This window comes from Equus przewalskii, chromosome 10 (genome assembly GCF_037783145.1).
Source record: "Equus przewalskii isolate Varuska chromosome 10, EquPr2, whole genome shotgun sequence".
NCBI lineage: Eukaryota > Metazoa > Chordata > Mammalia > Perissodactyla > Equidae > Equus > Equus przewalskii.
In genome coordinates, this window is record NC_091840.1 from 21,923,013 (window position 1) to 21,950,405 (window position 27,393).

General features: G+C 39.2%; 1 protein-coding gene and 1 long non-coding RNA gene across 2 annotated transcripts; both read left to right on the forward strand.

Annotated features, from left to right (window-relative positions):
• The first annotated feature begins 2,142 nt into the window (after window positions 1-2,142).
• Window positions 2,143-6,537, forward strand: KRT24 (keratin 24). The gene is made up of 8 exons (XM_008518934.2): window positions 2,143-2,776; window positions 3,592-3,674; window positions 4,058-4,214; window positions 4,477-4,638; window positions 4,736-4,861; window positions 5,214-5,431; window positions 5,624-5,736; window positions 6,190-6,537. The coding sequence occupies exons 1-8, from the start codon at window positions 2,219-2,221 to the stop codon at window positions 6,291-6,293; spliced, it is 1,521 nt and encodes a 506-aa protein (XP_008517156.1). The 5' UTR covers window positions 2,143-2,218; the 3' UTR covers window positions 6,294-6,537.
• A 5,345-nt stretch (window positions 6,538-11,882) lies between these two features.
• Window positions 11,883-16,683, forward strand: LOC139074050 (uncharacterized). Its single transcript, XR_011523362.1, has 5 exons — window positions 11,883-12,360; window positions 13,102-13,191; window positions 13,793-15,523; window positions 15,643-15,811; window positions 16,042-16,683. It is a non-coding gene; the product is annotated as an uncharacterized lncRNA (long non-coding RNA).
• The last annotated feature ends 10,710 nt before the right edge of the window (window positions 16,684-27,393 follow it).

Sequence of the window (27,393 nt, forward strand, 5' to 3'; positions counted from 1 at the left end):
GAGGCCAAGATACTGCTAAATTTTGTCTTTTTCTTTCCACCTAGGCTCTGAGATTTCTAGGTTTCATCAGATTTCTCTCACTTAGCTATTTTTCCTTTCTTTAAACTTTCTTTTAGCCAAATGCCAGCCTTTATGAAAGTGGAAAGATTCTATTTCATAATTTCAAAAGGGAGGAAAAGGCCAGTTTTTCTCCCTCCCATCCCAGCATTTGCATACCACTTAATCATTAGGGCTTGGACTCCTCTGGTTTCACAGCTTGAGGGAGGGGTGAGGCAATGACCAACATACCGTAAAGGCTGGTGCATTTTTTACCTTCCTTAGAAGGGTGTCATGAGAATCACTCCCAGCTTAAAGATTTAAAGTTTATAAAAGACCCTGTACCCCTTGGAGAGATGGCACCCTAAATGGAAGAACAGTAACACACCACTGTCATGAAAATGATGCACGTGGGACAGAAAAACTCATAACCTAAAGAGCTGCACAGTCAAGTTAACTCTCACCTATTTAAGCATGTGCACCAGTCAAAGCCAGTCTAAGGAAAAGTTAAAAGGCAGAACATTGGACAACAAATAATTGAATATGAAGATTAAAGCAAGTACATAGTTTAGCAGAGACTGCCAAGATTGAGAAAGAAAGTTTTAAACAAAAGTCAGCTACTTGAGTAGAATGAAAAGGAGGCCAAGAAAAATTTTTTGAAACATCTGTACTTTTTTGAAACATACACTTTTTTTTTAATTGTGGTAAAATACACATAAAATTTACCATCTTAACCATTTTTAAGTGTCCAGTTCAGTAGTGTTCAGGACACTCACATTGTTGTGCAACCAACTCCAGAACTCTTCATCTTCAAAACTAAAACTCTCTACTCATTAAACAACTCCCATTTCCCCCTGCCCCCAGCCCCCGGCAACCACTATTCTATTTTCTGTCTCTGAATTTGACTACACCATACACCTCCTATAAGTGGAATCATACAGCATTTGTCTCTTTAAAAAGGCACGCTTTTAAACCAGAGAAACTATTTGCAGAGGTGAATGGAAAAATCTAAAGTACAAAGGGACAGAAAAACAGGAAGCAGAAAGTGAACTGGGGAGGATTCTAGATTTCAGTGTCTATAAAACGACCCCAATCATAACATTAGTTATCGGAAGTGGACACAGATCCTCTTTTTTAAATATCTTTTAAACAAAAACAGAAAAACATGAGCTAGAATAAGCTGGGGAAACTCCAGATCTCAGTATCTGCGAAATGACTCCAGCATCACATTGGTTATCAGAAGCGGACTCAGAGCCTCTTCTCCAGTTATCTTTAAAACAGACAGACGAAATCAACATCTTCTCTTAATTTCTTAAGATTTGATTATAAACAATGAAATTGGTGTCGTTGTATCAAATTCAATCAGAAAGGAAAGCAGATCTGTAGCCTCTAACCAGTCACAATGAACTCTGACCTGATGCTAAAACTATCTGCCTCAAAAATTTTCCAATCTTTCTTAGACATTCTCTGCTCAAATAAATCTGTTGCTGAGATCTAATAATATGTACATGGAAGACTATTATTTATTTAAGTTTTTCTTCTTAACAGTAAAAATATCTAATTTGATCTCAAAATACAAAGCAAATAATAACCTAAAATCACAAACTTCAACAAACTTAGAAATATGCTGATTGAAATAATCATAGAGAAGGACAGTTAAGTAAATCTGAAACTAATGTCGATGCTAAAGCTAATTTCAACATTAAGACAACAATAGGAACAAAAAGCTACAAGTGTGAGGGGAAATTCCCATTCTCATCATATTAAGTATTTTCATTACATTTGTTAATCTGGGGATGTGCCCTGTAATTGGGAAACCATGAAGCAAATTTAATAGAATTACTCTTTCAGAGAAGAATTATCAGTCATCGAAACCTCTGAAAGATTAAAACTATAATTCTGAAAAAATTTTTTGCTTCGCTCCACCTTAATTATTTTTCTTGACACAGTAAATGCCCAGAGGCTCTGACCCAGCTTCAGAGAAAGAGCCAGTAGAGTGGGTTCACAAAAAAGAAATTATCAAATTGCAGATTAGCAAAACTGTAACAGGGATTAAGAAGTGACATGGAAAAGGAACACCCTAAATATGGGTATATAAGAGCCAAAAAGGCAGCCTGTAAATACACTCTTCACTGTGACCTCGCCTGTGCGCCTGGACAAGCTAAACGTTTGCAGGAGCATCATGTCTCGCTCATCTCGCGTCTCCTCCTCCAGGGCTGGAGGCAGCAGCTCTGTCAGGGTGTCTGTTGGTGGCAGCAGCTTCAGCAGTGGAAGCAGATGTGGTCTTGGGGGAGGCTCTGCCCGGGGCTTCCGAGGAGGAGCCAGCAGCTACGGCTTGGGTGAGGGGTCTGGCTTTGGAGGGGGTTTTGGTAGCTGCTCAGTAGGGGGCGGGTTTGGAGGATCTTCAGGCTCTGTAGCTGGCTTTGGTGTGGATTCTGGGTTCGGTGGGGGTTCTGGACTCGGTGGTGCTAGCAGAGGCTTCTACAGCTATGGTGGCGGTATGAGTGGTGGTTTTGGCAATGGGGGGCTTTTCTCTGGGGGTGAAAAGCAAACTATGCAGAACCTCAATGACCGCCTGGCCAGTTACCTAGACAAGGTCAGAGCCCTGGAGGAGGCCAACACTGATCTAGAGAACAAAATCAAGGAGTGGTATGACAGATTTGGCTCTGGGTCTGGAGATGCTGGATCTGGAAGAGATTACAGCAAATACTACCCAATAATTGAAGATCTCAGGAATCAGGTGAGACACTATCCATTGCTGAGTTTCTATTATTTCTGTCTCTTTTGCTTTCATTCAGATCATGTACTGCAACGAAGAATTTAAGTCAAGAAATTATTTGAAAACACGTTTGCCTGCTGTATATGTAAAAAGGAACTTGGCGTGTTTTAACTATGACGATACTGTATGTGACCCCCAACCATATTAATGAACCATTAATTTTCTGTTTGCATCTCAAATTTGAGTATTTCTACATAAGAGTAAAATTTATACAATGCCAGGTAGCTAATTAACGTGAATATATGAGTGACGGCAATGAGTCAACACTAGCTTAATCTAATTATTTCATGATTAATTGTGGCAGTTGACATATTTTAGCATCTTGCTAGATTTAAAAAGTCTTCATGACATTTTTCTTCCTAGAAAATCCAGTGCAAATATTGTATGAGAATGTGGTGGAATCTAAAATGTTTAGTCACTGTTGTATGGGACATATACTTTTAAAGACTTTTTTGGAAGTGAAATTCATGTTTCACACTATTTTCTGACAGAGCTCATAGAATAACTAATCTTCCAAAGCAGCAGAAATATACAGAGGACTGTGTTCTGTAAAACAATGTCCCATGCCTATTTCAGTAAACGTGCAAACTGTTAATTTTTGCAGAAATTGTAGTCCAAATATGCCAGGATTATCAATACAGGTGTCATTACTAAGCAAGTTTTCAAGGCAATTCACGTGTGAAAGCTAACTCAAGGGACATCTACCCTCACAAGTGGGCATGCAGACACAAGGTAAAAAGCGTCCCTCATTTATTCACTATTACTGTCTTTTCCAGATCATTACTGCCACTATTGAAAATGCTGGGATCGTTTTGCAGATTGACAATGCCAGGCTGGCTGCTGATGACTTCAGACTGAAGTAAGAAAAGTGAAGACTTGAAAACAAATGTAGAAATGATAAAATTCAATCCGTTTGCTTAACTTATTCTGAATATAAAAAAGAATCTTTTAGGAGATCAAGACCAAAATTCACAAACATTCCAAGGGTAAACCTTAAAAACCATCATTCCACCAAGAAAAGAAAGAGGCAAATTAAGGACGCTATTTTTGTTATACAAAATATTGGCCATCGATAATTAACGTTAAGTTCATATTTTTCTTTACAGGGGGAAAACTCCTAAGAGACAACTTAGTAGCCTTTATTCATTGAATAGCTCAGAGGAGAAAACTTTTTCTTGCATATGTAAGACTGGATGGTACTCTATGAAATGTACTATATGGTCTTACTGCTGCCCCTTTCAGGTATGAGAACGAGCTGTATCTCCGGCAGACCGTGGAGGCCGACGTCAACGGCCTGCGGAAAGTCCTGGACGACCTGACCATGACTCGCTCCGACCTGGAGACGCAGATTGAGAGCCTCACCGAGGAGCTGGCCTACCTGAAGAAGAACCACCAGGAGGTAGGAACACAGTCCACGTGGTTAAACGACTCTGGCCTACAGATTTTTCCCCCACGTCCATTCTATTAAAATAAAACAAATTCTATGACTTTCCAACTCCTACAACAAGGGAAAAAAAAGTAATAATGAGCAAATTATATCTGAATTTGGTGATGGGGGTTCCCTTCAGTGTCCTACCTTCAACTTTTTGTTGGCTATGCACATTTCAGAAAGTCATCGCTGTACTGTTTTTATCACCACGGTCTCTTTTTCTTCATCCTAGGAGATGAAGAGTATGCAAGGAACCTCTGGAGGAGACGTGACAGTAGAAATGAATGCCACCCCAGGAACCGACCTCACCAAGTTGCTGAATGACATGAGGGCGAGGTATGAGGAACTGGCTGAGCAAAACCGCCGCGAAGCTGAGGAGCAGTTCAACAAGCAGGTAGATTATCACGGCTGAGCGGCCGGGCCTTTGGCCACACACAGCCACTTCTGCTCGTTTCATCAGCCTACAACGACTGCATTTTATTTTCACTTAGAGTGCATCGCTGCAAGCACAGATCTCTACTGATGCCGGGGCAACCAGTTCTGCCAAGAGTGAGATAACAGAACTGAAACGCACTCTGCAAGCCCTGGAAATTGAGCTTCAGTCCCAGCTGGCCATGGTAGGTGCAAATAGCTTTGCAAAATCTCCAACAGGGAGTTAATCAACTCAGTTTTCTTTCTTTGCCAGGATGTTCTACTTGGCACATAATAAAAGTCATATTAAGGAGGACTGTGTTGTGTTTGGAGAAAGTACAGAATAGTCCAGTTAAAGATAATATACTCTATTTCCATAAAAGATTTAGTTTCAAAAAAGTAATGCCAACAAAAATTAAGGAAGCAGTGCTATAATAATATAGATTATAATTTGGTGAAGGTGTCCTTCTCCTAGTACCTTATAAAATTTTGTATTTTTTCAAAATCATGCAATGACTTATTTTCTTCATGAATTTTTCTGTTTGCTTTTTCTCTTAGAAAAGCTCCCTGGAAGGAACTCTGGCCGACACAGAAGCTGGCTACGTGGCTCAGCTGTCAGAAATCCAGCTGAAGATCAGCAGCCTGGAGGAGCAGATCTGCCAGACCCGGGGCGAGACTGAAGGCCAGAACGCAGAATATGAACAACTGCTAGACATCAAGACCCGCCTGGAGATGGAGATCGAGACCTACCGCCGCCTGCTCGATGGAGAAGGAGGGTAAATGAAAGTCGCGAGCATGCTAAAATGCATAGATTGGGGTATTTATGTTATGAAACCAAAAGGAGCTGGGGGGCTGACTGTATTTATAAAGAACCAGTGATACAATCTGATCAAAAGACATCTACCTTCATCATGGAGGGTTTCTCCAGTTTTTGCAAACTATAAAGGAAAAAAACTTTTTTTCTCCAGTGCTTCTGGTTTTGGAGGAGGTGATTTTAGGAACTCAGGACTGAGAAACACGGGATCCAGGGATTTGATATCTGGTGACTCAAGATCTGGGAGCTCGTCTAGCCAAGGACGAGGTAGACTTTTTTAATGTTCATGATAATTGCTTTTTTTTTAGGAAGATTAGCCCTGAGCTAACATCTGCTGCCAATCATTCTTTTTTTTTGCTGAGGAAGACTGGCCCTGAGCTAACATCCGTGCCCATCTTCCTCTACTTTATATGTGGGATGCCTACCACAGCATGGCTTGCCAAGTTGTGCCATGGACATGGCACCCGGGATCCAAACCAGCCAACCCCAGGCCACTGAAGCGGAATGTACACACTTAACCACTGCGCCACCGGGCCAGCCCCAACGATAATTTTATAATTTAAAAGTAAAAGCATACTTTGCTTGTCATATAAAAAGTGTATACTATTGTTTACATCGTTTTACCCAAAGAGAACATACTCAATGAATGCACTTGAATTTCTCTTGATCTGTGTTTCTGTGATAGTTTCCAGAATGACATTGTGATTCTATGATTTTCAGACCCAAGCAAGACTAGAGTGACTAAGACCATCGTGGAGGAGGTGGTGGATGGCAAAGTCGTCTCATCTCAAGTCAGCAATGTTTCTGAGGTGAAAATTAAATAAGCAATTTCCAGATCAACAAGAGTGTCTTTCTGAGAAAAAAATCTAAAGGACACAAAGGAAGAAATTGCGCCAATCTAGTCATCTTTCCAGACAACTTCACAGAAGAGTTTCCATTCAGAAATAGACAGCTAACCAATTTTTCTGCATCCTCTTCTTTTCTTATTAGAATGCTCTTGAAAAAGTTGAAATGACAGCTCTGCTCTAATTGTTTCTATGCTTCAATAAATTTACTTTTGCAAGTTAACTACATTATTCCTGAAATTTTTTGAGAAATTCAATATTTTAGCTAGACATGAAGCTATCTATTATAACCTAGCTGCATTATGTTACCAATATTAATTCGTTGTTTATATGGTACCTTCTTCATGAAACTCAAGATAATAGCCGTTTCGTATGTGGACATGTTTAACATCACATTAGAACTCAGCGACGGCTCAGTGTCCCTAAAACTACAGCCAACAGCTCAGCACACAAAGGATGAGATTATTTGAATAATCAGTCTATAATTAATTAATGTCTAGCTTTTTATGTCCATCACTGAACTGGGTATTTCATAAGATAGAAATGTAAGATATGCCTCCTACTTTAAGAAGCTTACATTTTAGATAGAGAAAAGAAAGCTAAACACAGAGAAGACAGTAAATAATAAGAGGTGTTAGTGGAGAAGGCTCGATGCCACAATATTCACCAGAAGCACCACAGGGATCTGACATCTCATGTTTGCAGGACTTTTAGGAGACTGGCCAAAATAACAAGTCTTGGGGAGTAAGACTGGATATATGATATGGTGCCAGATTTCTGGAAAACGTGAAAGACCCAAAGAGAAGAGACGCTCAGATACTTGTTCCCTCGCCAAATCTAGCCACACCTCTAGCCAAAGACTGTCACTTAGCCAAGGTCTTTTCCCCCGTGGATGGTCCACATGGCTGTCTTGACTTGCTTGGGATAACGAAGCTTGTTAGAGCAAGGTAGGAGGTGGGTGCGTACACGTGGGTCCCAGGAAGAATCAGACAGAGGACAATGCCAGGTTGAGTAAGGACTTTCCCACTCAAGGAATTTAATATGGCCTGATCACAAATTAGAGAACTAATCCTACAAGCCAGTCCTCCAGAAAAGCACACGGAACTTGGCATAAAAAGCCAAATTTAAAATTACAAAAGGATAAATCTGAACATAATTGATGTAAATTATACCTTCAGACATAAAATCACTAAGAGCTGTATGAGAGTATCAAACCTTAATAATCAAAACACACAAAAAATGCAGTTTTTCACCTTTTAGGCACATCAAATAAAACATAAAAATGAACCTGCAGGCACACTGCGACTTCTGAAATAGCTAACCACTGAGTAAAGCTAATGGCTAAGCATGAAACCACACCTCAAAGAAAAAGAGCAACATTGTCTTAAGTCAAACACATGTTTCCTATCAAACCATTACAGTAAATTAAACCTTGGATTTTTCTCCTCTACTGAAAAGTTAAGAAATATGAACCAGGAGATCCAACGTGGATCGATGGGGGAAGTACAGAAATGGAAACCAGATGTGTGCAGCCTCCAGCGTCTCAGCCCATCACGGCCGCATTGGGAAAGCGTCTCTCCTTGCGTCTTCCTAGAGCTAGTCTTCTCATCCTGTACTGCCTGGGACCTAAAGTTTACGGCTATGCTCACGTCAAGGCAACAGTATGAGACTGCCCTGAAAATCATCTTAAACTGAAAATCCTCACTCTGTGTTTCCTTGGCAAGTGTTAAGATGCTGCATTTGTACTAAATGATTGTTGACAGATATGGAAAAGGCCAGATCATAGGTGCCAATATACTGACATGCCGTAGACTGTGTTAAGAGCACATTCAATTTTTAAAACTGAAACCTACTGAACCATTTTGGATCACGAAATTTACTTAGAGTGCTGAAAACAATGTTAAGGACAGGGTTTTCACTCATCATTACCCGCTCTAAAATTATTTTAAAACCACACAAGCATATGTTTTATTTTGAAACTCTAAAGTACAACTCTTCTTTAACTTCTAAATGAGAGGAACGCATTTCTTTCTTCTGAGAGTGGACTTACCCCTAAGAAGGAAGAGCCAGTGTCTATTTGCATATGGATTGTCATCGGCTGACTTTTGATCCAGAGATTCATAAGGTTGTTCTTGTCTTTCTGACCTCAAGGGACAAGGGACAAGAATGGTAAGGATGCTGGAAGTGGCATCTGTCCTCACAGAGATTAGAAAAAAGAAACAAGGTTCACAGAAGGCAGAGAAGAGGAATCAGCCAAAGGATTTGAGGCTCTATGGAAAGTAGCCTAAACTTGCTTAATGACTTCCTGGAATTAGACTGTGTTCAAAAGACCTACAAGAGGAGACAAAGTGATCAATATAAACTACCCAGAATGTAGCTCAAGTAATATTTTCCAAACAACCTCGTTAAGTAACAAAATACTGCAAGCAATAAATCACTTAAAAATTATCAGTGACTCAGATATGGTACTTGAAGAAAAGGAATATTGGTCAAGCCCTTTTAAAAATAATTTATTCATTTCTAATATGTCAACATGTACATGTTAACATGAAAGATAAGGTGGAAAGAAGCAAAATTATTGAAGTTGGAGACCAGAAGAGCTGACAAAGATGCCCCTAGGCCTGAGTTCAGACTAGAAAGCAGGATACCCAATGCCCCTCTGGCCATTAACATTGAAGCTGGATTTGCAGTAGAGGGCAGAACCAGGGGAAGACCAACTTTCTGAGCAGGACAGGAGCTGTATCCTGGCAACGTGTGGGGTCTTGAAGTGAGCTTCATAACCTCTCAGTGGCAGCAAAGGTGGGAGGTGAGAGAGGCCAGGCAAATAATTCATTGAAAACTAAATTTTTATGCACAAAAAGTACACATGATATGCAATCTAAGCAAGAGCTGTTCTAAAATTTTTATAATAAGATGTTGAAGAGATCCTATGCAAAAGACTTTGTAAAAAAACTGATACATGGATTTTGAGAAATGTAGTCATAATTTCTAAGCATCCTCCCTTACTCTTGAAAAACTTCTTTTGGTGCAGTTGGTAACTGAGATTATTAATGCCTGGAATGTACTGACCTTGTGAAAAGAGCAAACACACTCTGCTTTTAGCTTTACTCATTGCTTGGAGCTATCTGTAAAATAAATTACTTCAAATAATTTTTTATTAGCTTGCCTAAGACCAAGAAGTCAGATTTCTAAATCTCCATGACAGTTTTTATGCAAACAAGGGCTTCATTGCACCACTTCAAGATGAGGTAATTTCGCTTTCCCCGCTGGGTGTTCCACACCCAAAAGTTTCCATGAAGATCCAATCTTAGTGCTTGTGATTTCTATCACAATCATAACAACATAAAAATCACAGAATTTTAAAGAGTTGGGTGGTGACTTTTATTCCAACCTCCCACCCAGAAGAGAAATTCTTCCTGAAAGACTATTCTAGGCTTCCAGCCTCTGGTTGAAGGTGCTCAGAGCTTGGAAAGTTCACGACTTGGTAAGGGAGCCCATTCCTTTTAAGAACAGGTGTAATGTTAGAAATGTTTTCCTTATATTGAGCCAAATCTGTCTCTCTGTATGACTTCCAGCAAATTGATCCTGGTTCAGACCTTTGGAGCTATTTTTAAATGGCCATTGTGTCTTCTCTTTTCTAAACAAAAATCCCAACTTCTTTAGCCATGCCTCGTCTGATGTTGTTTCCATACCATTCATTATCTGGACCATGTTTTGGATATAATGGACACATTTGCAATTAAATAGTGCTCCTAAAATATGGCACCCAGAATTAAACGAAAGGATCAAGAGCAGTGGGAGAATGGTCGCTGGGCTTTTAAATCTTTTAATATAGTCTAACTTCAGCAGCCACAGCACACTCACAACTCTGCTGAGTGAGGACTGTTGCAGAAAAACTTTATCCTTCACCAGATGTTTTGTTCTCTTTTGTGTTTTTAACTCATAGAACTTCATTTTTTTTATTCTATTTAATTTACGAAATCTTACTTATTTGGGGTCATCATTTCAGCCTGGAATTTTTTTAAATATATTTTTGATTCTCTTATTCAACATACTAAATATATTTTGTGTCATTTAGAAAAAAAGTAACAACAAAAGTCTAGAATGTAAGTGGAATCACACCAGTAGCTCCACACTTACCCATAACAAACATCAGCTTGACGTGTGTGTTTGCTAAACATGCTGGTAAGTATTTTATTCTATGTTAAATTGTTTCCATTTTAACAAAAGTTTTAAGAAATTCTTATTTGATGAGTAGGGTGTTGGAAGACATGGGAACAGGCCCAGACCCCCTTAGAAAAATGAAGGAAAGGCCATGGCCAAGAGAGAAGATCAAGGGATGCCAAGTTTATTTACCAAAAATATTGTCTTTCTAGTGTGACTGCTTTCATTAAAGACAGACAGATGTAGACACATGATTGATAAGTAGATGGATAGACAGATAGATAGATGGATCCTCCATCAACCTGTGGGTTTATTTCACTGCCTCAGACAACACAAACCGTGAAGAAAAATACATTTTATACTATAGAAACAATGGGGGGAAAGGGTTTCCCCATGATAATAAGGAATTTGGGAAGGGAAAGTGCAGCATGGCATGGTTATTATCTCCAAGTTTAGGATTTCTGCTACAATTCAGGACCTGGTTATGTTGATTTAAAAGGAGCAAGGGACAGCCACTGCAAAGGTTTACGGGAACCTGGAAAAACAAGTTTGCTACTTAATACTAACTCAGAACTATATTGTATCAGTTCTTCTATTCCTCTTTAACTTTTGGGGGGGTCCTATGCATTCATAAAATAAGAATATAAAGTTAGATATTATTAGTCACTTTGAAAGTCCAAGGCAGGCTTTGAAGAAATTTAAAACTTAAAATTTTATTTTCTTACAATTGACAAAATTCAAGAGAAAAAATAACAGAAGAATACTAAAATGAATCTGACCATTTTCTCTCCCTACATTTTATTCTAATTTAACGTACAGGATACATAAGCTAAGAATCTGTCACTTTCTGTTACTTCACCAGAAACCCCTAAAAATGATTTCAAACAGCTTCATCTGAAAAGATAGCATATTTATCATATGACGCCAAAGGAAAATAAAGTGTTATAAGCATAGTAATAAAAAAGGCATGAGGGCAGAAATTCCGTAAGGGAAAATACAAGTTTAACTAGGCTGATTTCATGTAAGTATTACCTGCTTCATTTCTCCAACGTGTGATAATGAATACCCGAAGGAATTTTCTGTGCCTTTAAATAAATAAGACACTCCATGGAGTTTAACAAATAATTAACAAAATGATAATTTAGTATGATAGATGTCATTAAAAATCCTTAAGGTGATTCTTTCAGAGATGAAACACCGACTGTGTCAGCTATAAAAGGAGTTACTCGTTGATAACTTTTTTTTTTTTTTAAAGATTTTATTATTTTCCTTTTTCTCCCCAAAGCCCCCCGGTACATAGTTGTATATTCTTCGTTGTGTGTTCTTCTAGTTGTGGCATGTGGGACGCTGCCTCAGCGTGGTCTGATGAGCAGTGCCATGTCCGCGCCCAGGATTCGAACCAACGAAACACTGGGCCGCCTGCAGCGGAGCGCGCAAACTTAACCACTCGGCCACGGGGCCAGCCCCTCGTTGATAACTTTTAACTGTCTTCTGGAGACGTTAGGCTTTGCAAGGTGGCAGCTCTTTCATCATGTCACACTTTGCTCAAAAATCAAGTCTATGGCACTTAGATTCTGTTCATGGAAAAGGAAGAATTGATGGAGGAAAACGTGGCTTCAGTGGCTTCGCAGGTGGAGGTGTTTCCACCAACTTTGGGAGTGAGAGCAGCTTGCTCTCTGGTAATGACAAGGGTACGATGCGAAATCTGAACGACCGTCTCGCAGTTTACCTGGACAAGGTGGGCACACCGGAGCAGGCGAACGGCACTCTCAAATATAAAATCAAAGCCTAGTCTAAGAAATTTGGACCTGGAGCTAATGGCCAAGGAGAAAAACAGGACTACAAGAAGTATTACCAGATAATTGAGGAACTTAAAAACAAGGTAAGAAGGGGCTGGCCCCGTGGCCGAGTGGTTAGGTTCGCGCGCTCGGCTGCAGGCGGCCCAGTGTTTCGTCCGTTCGAATCCTGGGCGCGGACATGGCACTGCTCATCGGGCCGCGCTGGGGCGGCGTCCCATATGCCGGCACTGCTCATCGGGCTGCGCTGGGGTGGCGTCCCACATGCCGCAACTAGAAGGACCCACAACTAAGAATGTACAACTATATACCGGGGGGTTTTGGGGAGAAAAAGGAAAAAATGAAGAAAAAATCTTAAAAAAAAAAAAAAAAAACAAGGTAAGAAGCTTTGCTACTGCTACACAAAAGAACTACACTAAAAATCACAAAATATCAAAAGATTGGGAGCATCTTACGTGTATACCTGTGCTTTTCTCAATTTAACCAGATTAAGATATTTAGCAGGCAACAGAATATACCTCTGAGCTATGTTAATTTTTTTTCTAATTTTCTTATGTTTATATAGTTCATTTTATGGAAAAAATTATAACAACGTTTCCTAAATACTTAAATAAAATTAAACTAAATAAATTGCCCACAGTTATTTTATTCTCAAAAGAAAAGATAAATGCTATAAAGAAATATTTAGATTATTTAATGTATTTGTCATTAAGGAACCATATACACATAAAATTTCTTTGAAGACCCTGAAATTGGCATCGCTCAATATCATTGTACAGAAGTTCAGAATGTGAGTATAACAACTTTTTTGTGTCCTGCTTTTCCAGATATCAGATGCAACCATTAACAACACCAGCCTCACACTACACACTGATGATGTAAAACCAGCAGCTGAAGACTTCAGACGAAAGCAAGATGTGGGTACCTTCAAGGGCACAGTGGGAAACATCAACCAAGGGGAGAAACACTATGTGACGCCAAGCTTATTTTTACACTAGAATCACAAGTTGTAAAAAGAGTAGTTTTCTTTTCAGAAAGAAATGAGATCCTAAAAATGGAAAAAGAAATTAGCTACATACACTGTAGAAGGCCAGTATTTACAAGGATGTTATGGAGATTCTCTGTTCAAACAGTCACCACCTAATTGATGTTTTCTAAGTAAGAACTTTTATGTATTAGGTGTGTTTTAAGTGAGGTTCCTAAAAAGTGCCATTATATGTTTCTGAAGATTCTTTAATTAACTCCCTCTTTTATGCATGTGTACAAGGCCTTCAACAAACAAGAGGGAAATAAGGTGAGTCCTAAAAAATAAAAATGCTGTGCAGGTTCTTCCCCAAAGCTTTCAGCACTTTACATGCAGTGCCATACTACAAAAATATATATATATATATATGAAATGTTAATAGCAAATTATATTCACAGCAAATATTGAGCTGAAGCTTAGCATTTCTGGATTGTTTAGAATAGAGCATGAACACAAACCTAACGACCATTGAAAACATTTGCGACTTTTTCCAGGTATGAAACTGAACTGGTCCTGTGCCAGAGTGTCAAGGCTGACCTCAGTGGCCTGTCCCAAGTCCTAGGTGACCTGACTGTCCAACACTGATCTGGAAATGCAGATTGAAACTCCGGCAGAGGTGCTACCTTATCTCAAGAAGAACCATGAAGCTGTGTGTGCCCATACACTGAAGCGTAACTTGCCTCTTTCTTCCTTAATTCTTGTCACTTCCAATCTAATGATCAGATTAAGGAAAACTCTAATACATGAAGTGAATTCTACTGCCATTACAGTTGAATTTTTTGATGGTTGTTTCCAATTCAGGAAATTAAACGCCTGCCAGCTGTTGCAGGCTCGGACGGTCATGCAGAGATGGACAGTGCGCCTGGAGCTGACTTACCCAAGCTCCTCGACAACGTGAGAACTCACTACGAAGCCGTGACCGAGCAGAATCGCCAGGATGCTGAAATTAGGCTCAACAACAAGGTCAACCAAAAACACAGTCGAGTCAGGAAATGAGGACAACTTCCCTTGCCTGATAAATGACTCTGTTTCGTAATTGCATTTCAGAGCAGAGTGCTACCACAGCAGATGGCTGCCGCTGCTGGTGCATCCGATTCTGCTAAGACTGAGATGAATGAGCTGGAGTGGGCTCTTCAGGCTCTGGAGATGGAACTACCGTCCGCAGGAGCCCTGATATATAAAAATCTCCTCAAGGGTGGATATGCCAAAAACCAATTTTTCCACACAGATAACTTCATGATTTCACCTCCACAATGTGTTTCCAAAAGACAGTATTATATTCCTTAATGAAGTTTATTTTTAAAAGCTCTTAAGAAAAAGCCAAGATCTTGGGCTTCTTCAATTAGTAACTCGGAGGGGAAAGTTTCCATTTAATGTATGAAAAACATCTGGAAGCAAAATTATTAATTGCACATAGACACTATTCTGCAAATACTATAGCTCTTGAATTAGCTGAGACACCCCAAGTGTCAACCTGAGATGGTTGTTAGGGGAACGCTGGCCTGGCTCGTGTTCAGAATGATATCAAATGTTTCCATCTCCAGATGGGTGGCAAGGCAGGATTCCTGTCTGAATGCTTAAGAGAATTCAGCTAGATAAAATGCCCTCGTTTAGATCAGCTGGATTTCATTCAATATCAAGGAGTATTTATGTTGTATTTTAATTAAGATTTAATACCCTTAAACTTGAATAACAATGTTCCACTTTTTAAATCAGTTTTCACTTCTACTCCACAACACAAAATTATTCATGATAAGCATTTATAAAGCATCCAATGTTTCAGGAGCGGTGAGATGGGAACCAGGATAGCAGTGGCATTTCTGTCTTCTGGGAAGTACACATTGGCCATAGGGAAGCTTTTATGAAACTAATAATGCATTAGCAAGTTGCTCTGTTTTCCATTGACCTGGTAGACCTGAGCCCCAGTCCCAGGCTGTTTCCCAACTCACTGTGTAACCTTAGATAAGTCACTCTTCTAAAAGAATCCATCTCTAGGCCTCCTTTTTCCTTTATCTGTAAACTAAGGGAGTTGGTGATCCCTAAGGTACCTTCTGGTTCTAAAATCGATGATTCTATGCAATTAAATTTTTTTAAAAATCAGAAAATTATCAAGGTGGCAAAATGAATGTTAGAGTGAATTAAAATGAGATCTAGATTTACTCTAATTCAAGGAGTTTCCTGAAACTTTTCTAATGCCTTATGCCCAACGTCACGTTCTAAGTAAGGTAAGGTGTATCATCCTTGGCACTGTAGACGTTGGGGTGGGATAATTCTTTGGGGAGGGTGGGTGGCTGTCCTGTGGGTTGTTGGATGTTTAATGGCATCCATTGTCTTTATCCACTAGTTGCCAGTAGCATGCCCCTACTGGCTGTGACAACCAAAATGTCTCCAAACACTGCCATGTATGGAAGGGCAAATCACCCCTGCACCACATGAAAGCAGCATTTTCCTGCTGCACGAGAGCAAATGTTCACCATGGGACGAAATGCTCGGCTTGGTCCAAAAGACGCAGGGTGAGGTTCCCTACTTCCCATGAAATCTCAAAACCTTACCCCTTAAAACATGGTGCCCAAGTGCAAAAGGTTATCTGTCTTAGTTGAAAGAGAAGGAGTTAGAAGAAAGAATGCACTGTGTCTCCATTCTTGCAAAGTGAATAGGAACACTTTCTGATACTAATTTACCTAAATAACTCTTTGTTTCCTCTTGTCTCTTGGGCAAACTTCGAACTTCACTACACCCACAGAAAACTTCCCTGGAAGCCAGGCTGACAGAGTCAGAAGCCAACTACAAGACTCAGCTTTCACAGACCCAGGTTCAGATCAGCGCCCTGGAGACCCAGCTCCTTCATGTCTGCAGCGAGACAGAGAGCCAGAGTGCAAGCTGCCAGCAGCTCCTGAACGTCAAGACGCGCCTAGAGAATGAAATTGAGGCCTACCATCGCCTGCTCAAGGGGCAGGGCTGGTACATGAGAAGCTGCGAGTTGGGTGAAGTAGGGGAGCAAGTGGGGCTGGGGGTAATTCTAGGAACCAGGTTGCTTCTAGTTACATTCCTAACTAAATGCAAGGATGTTAAACTACAAGGGTTGGACAAACTTCCACGAGGCCCATCCTAACAGTACAATTTCCAACATCACTCTTACCAGCTCCATGAAGACAATGACCTTGATTTATGAAACCAGCTTCCTGGTCCCACAAATTACCACCCCACACAAGGCACTCCACAAATATTTGCCCAACTGAACTGAACTGAAATTCAGGGCAACACTGTGGCTCTGTCTTCCGTCCTCAGAACACAAGCCCATTATAGCCAACATATCATATGTTTAATAGTCATCTGGGGTGTGTAATTCAAAAACAGAATGAATAAAAAACATAAAAAGCTAAAATTCAATGACTCCAACTTGGAGCTTTTCAAAACGGTTCTGGATATTACAATTTTTATGAATACCTAAAACAATCAAAACAAAAGTTTTCTTTTCAGTCATGAGTTTGAAACTGGATCAAAAAGAGGAAACAAAATTAAGGGTAAGTTCTGTAAGAGAGATTTTCTATTATTCTATTTCATTTTCTTTGGAGGAACAGTGTATTCAAGGTCCAAAAGACTTGTGTTTTTATATGAATTTATCACTTGCATTAAGCAATTAGTCATATCCAACCAGGGCTCTAATTGTAGACCAGTTTCACTGAGACATCTGTCAAAATAGTACTGTAATTTTTTATTTGAAATGTGCACCTATATAAATAATAAATGTCCTAGAAGCTTTTACAACATCGCATTTAAATGGTTTCCCTCCAACATTTTTCAACTCAAATGTCGGAAGACATTTTTATGTCTATTTACTTTGAAAGGTCAAAGGAAGTATAAAGGAAAGAAGAGAGACTAAATGAATAAAGTGAAATGCTTAATGGAAGAGAAAAAGGTGGTGAAACCAGGTTTAAACTTGTAGATTAGTTTAAGACTGTTTTTCAAACCGTGGCTATAACCTATCAGTAGATCTTTAAAAATATTGGGTCACAGTCCGCATTTTTAAATGGAGTGGAATAGAACACATCAAAGCACATGTTATCTACAAATGGTAAATATCATTTTACAAAAGTTTTGTTTTAGTTATAAATGTGTCTGTGTTTGTTGTGTACTGAGGTCATGGTATAAAATATATTTCTTCTTGTGGGTTGCAGTAAAAAAAGTTGGAAAGCTACTGTTTTGGTTTTTGGTTTTTGGTTTGGGGGAGTTTTTTTTACAACCTGTCTCTACTTCCATCAGTCCATCTTCCACACTGATTCCAGAATCATCTTCTAAATTCAGATCACATCATCCTAATGTTTTACAAACACATGCGCTGCCTATTCTCCACTGCCTACATGCGCTTTACCATGGCCCACAACACCCTTCGCTATCTGGCTCCAACTTACTTAATTCTCCAGTCCTCTTTCCTACTAACCACCCCCAGGACCTGCCCTGCACATGTACCCTGAACTCCAGCCACACTGAACTTCCCTCTGTTCCCTAAACCTGCCAAGCCCTTTCATCTCTCCATAGAATATACACCATTGAGCATTAACTATGTGTCAGGCTCTGTGCTAAGCATTTTACAGGTATCAACTAATTCAATACTCACTACGACCTTCTACAGTAGACAATTATTATCCCCATTTTGCAGCTGAGGAAACTAAGACACAGAGAAAGTTAAATAACTTGTGCAAGGCAGCTGGTAAATGACTTTTCAAAATTTCTGACACAGGCAGTCTAGCTCCAGAGCTGATGTTCTTAATCCTATGGTAATTTTTTCTTTCCATTAAGGTTTTTCTACCCCCATTTCTCTGCCTTCCCTACCTGGAAAACTCCTATTCATTCCTCAAGACCCAACTCAAAAGTTACCTCATCTACAAAAACTTTCTCAGTTGCACCAGATAGATGTAGTTGTTCCATCCTCTGTGCATGTTATTTATCTATTGCTATTTATGTAGTAATATGCCAGGCATCATGCCCAGCACAGGAGGATCAAAGATGAGGGAGACATCATGTCTGCCCCCAAAGCCTCTGCAGTGTGGCAGAGGAGACAGACACTTAGATCATTATGATACACAGTAGTAAGTGCAAGTATTGAGATTATAAATATAGTGTTCCCAGACATCATGGAGAAGGGACTTCTAACATATCCTAGCTGGGAAGAGAAGGTGAGGAGGTAAAGATCAGGCAAGGCTTCCTAAAGGGGTAGGGGAGGTAGGGGAGCTGAGCCAGGTCTGAGCTGAGTACCTGTCCCCAGGCGTTGTCATTCTCTGTCACGCATCTGTTTCTCTGGCCAGCTGGCAGGTCCTCAAGGATCTGGTTCATCCCTGTTTCCCCAGGGCTCTCATGCCATGCCTGGCTCACAGTAGGCACTTTTCTATGAGTATATGAACATACGTGTGGAGTGTGAGGTTGATACAGGGTTCAGGGGTTGGGATTTCTATCTGAGTAACAGAAAATAGTCGCCTAGACTTAAAGAATAACTATCAAAGAATCACTGATACTCCTTCTTCAGCACATTCTCTTGTCACTTCACTTCTCTGTTGTGCATTCATTTGTCCTTAGTATCGGCTCCTCCATTACAGCTGGTCTTCTCTTGCTTGAGGGCTTGGGTTTTACTCCCCTAGCTTTGACGCAGGCTTTCATCCTTCTTACAGGTCTGAGATCCATCTCCTTTCCATCATCCCCCCTCCTGCTCCCCTCTTATCACAGTCCCCATTTTCCTCCCACCCCTCATAGAGAGCATTTGAGGAACTGATGCTTGTGTATGCATGCACAAACGTGTGTGTTGTGTACTCAGGATGTAAAAGGATATATTTCTTCTCGTGATTTGCAGTGGAAAAAGTTATGACCTTTGTTATAGAGTTTCCTTTATTTTTCAGTTTTCAGTCGAACCCAATTGCATGAAATGGATTATGAATCTGTTCGCTATCACTCCTGATGTCACTTCCTTCTCTATCACTGAGAATTCATTGGTACTCCTAGAAGGATTCAAACTCTTCTTTATTTTTCAAGTTAATTTCTCTATGACTTAACCATATACCATTTTCTTCCCTATATCATTGCAATGTCCCTCCACTTAGAATGTCACTATATTATAATAGCAACAACAATAATAAAAGCAACTACCATTTATTAAGCATGCACTACGTAAATATATTATAATTCTCACAGCAGTCTGTGTATTGGTCACAATCCCCTTTGCACAAATGAGGAAACCAAAGCCCAAGGAGACTTTCTGATGATCCTGAAGCTCATATGGGATGGAATAAGCCAAAATCAAACCCCAACATTTTGGGTTCCAAAATTCCCATTTTTCATCTTCCCAACAAACTTATGAGGTGGGTACTCATATTATCCCCCATTTATAAGGAAACTATAATTTTCCCAGGTTACACAGTAAGTGGAAGAGTTGGAATTCAAATTTAGGTGGTCTGGCTTCAGTTTTTGTGCTCTTAATCATTTGCTATACTGAGTTTACTCTGTTTTAGTGTTTCACTGGAATATAATATACATACCAAAACTGCATTTATCATAAATCAAACAACTCGATGAATTTTCACAAATTGAACACACCTGTGTAAACTAACCTCCAGCTCAAGAAACAGAACATTATCAGCAACCCCAAAGCCCCCCAAATGTTCCCACTGTCACTAATGCCTCCAAGGGGAACTGCTCTCCTAACTTCTAGCACCACAACTATAGCTTTTCCTATTCTTTAACTTTATACAAATGGAATTGTACAGTATGTTCTCTTTTGTGTCTGGCTTCTTTCCCTCAGCATGATGTTTGTGAGATCCATCCATGCCTTTGATGTGATGGTAGATCATGCTCTGCCTTCAATAAGGACACATGTGAGGTGTTAGAAGTTCACCGATTTATAGTCCCTTTCTGGATGAATTGACAGTGTAGAAAGAGGAAAAATGTATGAAAACATATAAATAACAAAGTATTAACCATAATTCTGACTTAGCTTTATCAAAATCACTCCAAATTAGTGAAGGTTTAAAAAAGTAAAGATTGAAATCAATGAGATTTGTATGCTTATCTTTCCAACTATTTAGTAGGTAGAGAAGTTAACAAGTGTCCGATAAGAGAGCCGTCTTACTTTTGATGACAGTGGAATGCTTTATCAAATTATTCATTTACATCAACATAAAATTGACACTTTCTTTTCTTTTCACAGAACCAACAAAAATATTTTGGTACAAGACAATTGTTGAAGAACTTGTTGATGGCATTGTTGTCTCATCACAAATAAAAGATATTCACCAAAGACTAGCTTAAGGAGCATCACACAAAGCAGCCCATGAAAACTAAGACAAACTGGGAACCATTTCATCTTAGTCGTGGGTATGGGATAAGCCATGTAATGCTCAGAGAGTCAAACTGAAAAAGAGCTGAAGACCAAGGGATGTATTTAAACAAGACTGATCTTTTAACAATGGAAAAAATAAACATCAGCAAGATATTTGGGGAGTTTTTTGCTCATATGCAATAAAGTCATATGAAGAGATCCATCTGCATTTTGGAGTTGTTAAATCTTTTGTGAATTTACCAAAAATGAGTACACTTCTGAATCAGGAGGTCTAATATTGAGGTTTTCTGTTCTGGCCTGAAGCAATCAACTTGGGTCAAGTGCTTGTCTGAACACTTGGTAAACACTTGGTAAACACTTATTGTTTACTAGACGGTAAATAATAAGAGAGAAACACTCCCTTCTAGAAGCCACAGTCTAGCTGGAGATGTGAGAGACACTCATGAAATAGTTCAATGGCATCAGACTATCACACAGCACCAAAATTGGTAGTACAGATGATAAAAGCCAAGGAAATTCACAGATAAGAGTTCAATATGGCCAGAGAGGCCAGTGAAAAACCCATGAAGCTATAAATTAAGGTGACAATAATATAACATTTCATACTCATTAGTGAGCAAAAAGTAAAAAGACAATATCAAGAGTTGACAAGGATATGAAACAACTGGAACTCACATCTACTACTGATGGGAGTATAAATCAGTACCATCACTTTGGGAAACAGTTAGCATCATCTACTACAGTTGAAGAAGATACACTATGAACCAGAAATTCCTCTCATTTATTTATTCTTTCAATAAATATTGAGCTGCTACTATATGCCATGCACTGTTCTAAGCACAAGGTTCCCATCTAAACTATCCTAGTTCACCACCCTAGCAAAACCTGTGCACATGTGCACCAGGAATCATGTTCAGAAATGTTCATAGAAGCACTGACTATAATGGCAAAAAAATTTTTGAAAATGTCTATCACCAATATTATGGATAAATAAATTGTGAATTCCTTCCTAAGGACAGAATTCAACACACCAGAGATAATTAATAAACCAGAACAAACAACAACAGGGATGAATTTTAGGAACATATTTTAAAAAGCAAGTTGCAGGATATATACATCATTCCATTTACATAAAGTTAAAAAAACATGTACCACTATAAAATAATGTATAGTCTAGTGATGCAAACAAGTGAGGTTAAACCAAAAAGAACAGCAAGTGAAATATAAACACAAAATTCAGGGAGCAGGAAGAGGAGGGGGAGGGTAGGAGCACACGAGCAACTCAGTGGTACCAGTAATGACAATGTTTTATTTCTAACCTGGGTGTGGTTCATGGGCATTTCTTGCATTGTTTTTCTTAATACCTTGTACATATTTGATAAGTATTCTCTTGTATCTATTCAACAATGCTTTTAAGTCCAATAAAGTGAAAAAGCTTGAATTTGGAAGGAAGGATTTGAATAGGCAGGCATGAAGCCAATATGACTGAAGGAAAAGTGATAGGATTGACCATGATATATGTGGAACCATGAAGTTGAATGTGGCAGCGTGAAGAATTCACCTTGGAGGATGACAGAGATAAGATTAGATACACGGAAGAGGGTCAAATCATGGAGAGTCTTGAGAGCTTCTCCGAGGAGTATAGAATAACCTTAAGTTTCACAGGGAACCGTTGATAGCTTTAGGCTTAAGAGTAACCTATCAAGGGTTGAATACAAAAATTAATATGACCTCTGCATGCAAGATGGACTGGAGAGGGGAAAATAGAGACTAGAGATAAAGTAAGTAGGTTACTGCAGCAACTTAAGGATAAATTGAAATTTTTCTGGACCGAGATAAATCTGGGAGAAGTAAAGAATCTGAGAGACAGGATTTGGTTAATTATTAGATTTTAAAGAGCTAACACAGGGTAAACAAAAGTTCTAAAATTTCAAGGTGGAATAAAAATTGTAAAGTTGGAGGGCGAGCAGACTTAGAAGATGATACAGCGAGCTGTTCATGTATTGCGTTTGATGTAACAATGAAGCACTCAACTGGAAATATCCAACAGAAAACCAGAGACACAAATGGACGATTGCCTACAAATTGTGCTAAGATGGATACGTATAGCACGGAAAACACAAAAGTCTTCTTTGCTATGTAAAATTTGTTAAACACAGCAAAAATCCTAACCAACAGGTAAACATTCAAACCTTTAGAGATCATTTTTGAAATCACTTTCCAGCTAACAAAACTCTAGAAATTCAGAACTAAATATGATATTTTGAGGTATGAATTATCTCAACTCAAGAACCACAACAGAGAGGTCCTTTCCAGAAGTGAGTCACACACAAAAACGCACATGCCGTATTCAGAAAGGAAGCATGCGGAGTCTGTCTTGTAGGTCCCCATTCAACTCAAAAAACAATTTTTGCCTACTTACAATATGCAAGTACTGAAGTAAGGTAATATAGCTAAATTATCAAAGGCGTCATATAGAATTACACAGTTGCAAAAAGATCAAAGTTAATCCTAAAGATTAACACCTAGGATTTCTCAAACAGAACTGAAAATATTTTCCTAATTCTCAAACAAAGCTGACGTCAATGACCATCTCTTTTAAGGTATGAGTCACTAGTTTTCTGGGCTACTTGGAGAAGTTTCAAAGATAATGATTTTTGAAGGTAATGAGCTTGTGGTACCTGTATGTCAACATATAACGAAATTTCATTTCTGGAGTCAGCAATGATAGATGGAAAGAACACATTGACAAAAGTAATTAAGAAGTTGAAGCTTAATGGATTAGTATAGTGAATTTTTCTGAAGTCAACAGTGTGAAAATGTTTGCAAAAGGTGTGGCAGAACGTGGGATCACTAAAGAGTAACCATTCTTGCCCTAACAACAGTTTTGTTTTTCATATAGACTAGACTAAATTTCAGAAAGTTTATTAATTTCCAAATGTAGTTATTTGTAATTTAGGCCAAAAGACATCTTAAAATGTATTAAACTTTTTTAAAAAAATTTTACTGAATAGACCAGCGGTGTAAGAAGCCAAAGAGGAACTAAAGTCAAATTGAGGGGCCAAAAAAAACTAAAAGGAAATAAAAAATGTTCACAAATTTCAGAATACTTTGTACCACAAATGAGCAAAGTATTGCAGACTACAGTCTTCAAGAAATCAGCAACTGTGTTAGGCACCAAATCAGAAAATGAATCATGCACACTTTTATCTTAATACAAGATTACTTTTCATAGATAGCTCAAAACTTATTGATTGCTAACGATACAAAGTTATAGTTAAAAGTAAAATGGTAATAGAGCTAAACTATCAATGGCATCATATAGAATCATATAGGTGAAAAACGGATTGGTTCTGTCTTACTCAATCTTTATGATTAACACTGAGAATTTACCAAAGAGAATAGAAAATGTTTCCCTAATTCTCAAACACTGCTGACTTCAGTGAGCATATCTTCCAAGGCATGAGTAGCTAGTCTTGTGGTGGCTTGGGGAAGTTTCAAAGATAATGATTTTTGAGAGTAAAAACTACAGACCCAGCATGTTCTCCAAATGCTCAAAATTATTCATGGAAGTAGAAATATTATATTCACATAAAATGACATGATCTATAGATGTAACTAAGTTGCATTAAACTGAATAATTGCTGGTATGCCATGTTAGTGTCTTTAATCTGAATACAGTCCCAGGCCCAAGAGGAAGATTGCCATTCTATCCTGAATATACACGGTAATCCCTAAGAGAGAAACTCCTCTCCTGGGTACACAACAAGAAAGTTAAATCCAAGCCTTGCAATGAGCATTTCCAGAACTCAAAATGCATTTTTTTTTTCTGCTTTATTTTCCCAAACTCCCCCCATACATAGTTGTATGTCTTAGTTGCAGGTCCTTCTAGTTGTGGGATGTGGGACACCACCTCAACGTGGCCTGACGAGCGATGCCATGTGCACGCCCAGGATCTGAACCCTGGGCCGCTGCAGCAGAGCGCACGAACTTAACCACTCAGCCACGGAGCCGGCCCCTCAAAATGTATTTTTAAGAGAAGTTTAGCCATAACCAATTCATTTTCAAAACAAGGTATAAGTCAATAAAACATTGTCTACTCTGATGTTTATTCATTTGTTCAAAAGCACTAAATAAGCATTAAGTCTAAGGGATTAGTGGGAAAACCCACTAAATTAGTGGGAGTTGAGCAGGTTTCAAAGAAACGTAAGACATGCACTTTTTGCCCTTGAGAAGTTCGCGATCTAGTTAAGGAGAAAACAATTACCAAGCATTTTGAAGCTCACTTAAAGATTGTGGACAAATAAAATTTTTGTTGATCTATATATTTTAAATGTTGTTCATTTAATAGCCAAGATAGGATACTACCTCCTCAAGCTTGTGGGGAAATATATTTAAAAACAAAAAAATTTTTGTATAGCTAAAATTTCCTTTGTAAAATGTCTCTTTATAAAAAGCCAAAATGTACCACTTCTGGGACTCCAGTTTTTATATATAAGCTTACTTAGAAGGGATCCACATGTATACACAAATGCAAGTGTACTACTAGCGATACACTAGTGATGTGTCTTCCAAAGCTTTACAACAGTGCTGAGCAGCTGGAAGGTGCTCAGATCCTTGGAGACTGACTGGGAAGTTGAAAGCAAAGAAGACAAGAAGGATGGGGAGACAGAAGCAGATGCATCTGATTGCAGTGGTCGGGGAGCAGAGTCCAGCCCAGAGAAAGTTGGAGGGCTCTGCACTGGCAGCGGAAAACTAAGGATGCAATGGGCATCATGGAGAAGTAAGAAGGCAGAAAGGGGCATGGGATGTGGAGAGTCTGCTTCTGGAATAGGCACATTCATCTAGCCGGTGTGGGCAGTGGGAGGGCATTTAAGCCTGAAAATAGAATTCAATAAATCAAGCCACTATGGGAAGACCCTAAGCAAAAATAGTATCCAAAGATGTATGAACTTTGGTTACTGATAAGAACTGCCTTTGAATGTAATCCACACAGGTCTCCTCACGCTGTCCTCACAATCTGTCTGGAGAGGACAAAAGAGGAAAACCAAAGCTGGGTCCTTTCAAGGCATTTGAAACACACGAATGCTCAACTGAGGACTAGACTATTGCTACTGCAACAGTTATGCAGGGCACATATCCAGAACCAGGAAGCCACCAGCCCTGTTGTCAGAGAAGGTTCATGCTGAGACACAAGCTTGCTTAGGCAGGGTAGGGCTGAAAGAGGAGCAGAGGAATTTCTGTAAACTCTCGCTTTCCCCATCATCAGCCATCCTCTGAGTTTTCTACTTACCACTTCTTCCACTTTACTACTTCTGTTCACCAGAAAGCACTCCATATGATGATCATACCATCTCTGGTAAGGGTTCAAATCTAGCATATAATGTCTTTCCATGTGGGCTCAAATATTCCCTAAAAAAAATACTTTTTTTAACCTATCCTGGATATTTCATCTAAATAGAAGTATAAGGGGCCGGCCCGGTGGCACAGCGGTTAAATTCGCACACTCCGCTTCTCGGCGGCCTGGGGTTCGCCAGTTCGGATCCCGAGTGCGGACATGGCACTGCTTGGCACGCCATGCTATGGTAGGCGTCCCACATATAAAGTAGAGGAAGATGGGCACGGATGTTAGCTAAGGGCCAGGCTTCCTCAGTAAAAAGAGGAGGACTGGCAGTAGTTAGCTCAAAATAAATAAATAAATAAATAAACAGAAGTACAATACGTGTTCTTTCATGTCTGGCTTCTTTCATTTAGCGTAATGTTTTCAAGGCTTATCCATGTTGTAGCACATATCAGTACTTCATTCCTTGTTATGGCTGAATAATATTCCATTGGATGAATACAAAACAATTTGTTTGTACTCTCATCTGTTGATGGAAATTTGAGTTATTTCCACCTTTGGGGTATTATTATTAGTGCTGCTATCCATAGAGACAGAAGGCAAATTGATGGTTATGTGGGCTGGGGGAACAGGGAAATGGGGAGTGACTGCTTAATAAGTACAGGCTTTCTTTTGAGGTGATGAAAACAGTTTAGAACTAGATAGATGTGTTGCTTATGCAACATTGTGAATGTACTAAAAGCCAATGAACTGTACATTTTTAAATGGTTAATTTTATGCTATATAAATTTCACCTCCATTAACTTTTTTTTAATTTCAAGGGAAAGCCTCCACTGCCACTTGCCTAAAATGTAGGTTAAACTACAAATAGGAAATGTTACATATTTTTAAATAGATTGCCTATAACATGTAGGCTATCCTTCACAGCCAATGTTGGACACTATGTCCTCTGTGAAGCTTATTGGGGAAACATAATTAAAAACACAATCTCCTTCCCACTCAGAAATTCTCTCCACAAAGGTAGTAGAGAAAGAAAACACTTTGATTGTTGAATAAGCATTAAACCAGAACGCGATGTGCATCACAGGCATTCCACTAAGAGATTGAGAGACAGAAAGATACCTCACTCCCTTATGTATCCAAGCAGACAGAACCCATCACACACACGTTCTCAAGATAAACGATAACTAGTCCTCAAGTAAGAGGACTTGACAGCACCATTTGTCACATGCAGTTCCTCCTAACTTTCCCTGGTAATTGGGGTCACCACCACCTAATAGGCTTTATATAAAGGAAAGACAAGTTCCTCATATCTTTATAACAGTAGTTTTGGAGAGAGGCAATCACCAAAGTTAGGCTCCTATCCTCCCACAGAAACTGAGAGACCAGGGTGCTATTTTCCTTGGATGTTGACATTCCAAAGATGT

Excerpts from the sequence above, each read along its gene's own strand:
- KRT24 (XM_008518934.2), top strand. The coding sequence starts at position 2,219 with ATGTCTCGCTCATCTCGCGTCTCCTCCTCCAGGGCTGGAGGCAGCAGC. Across the intron at positions 3,675-4,057 it reads GCTGATGACTTCAGACTGAA|GTATGAGAACGAGCTGTATC; the intron begins GTAAGAAAAGTG and ends TGCCCCTTTCAG. Across the intron at positions 5,432-5,623 it reads CTGCTCGATGGAGAAGGAGG|TGCTTCTGGTTTTGGAGGAG; the intron begins GTAAATGAAAGT and ends TTTTTTCTCCAG.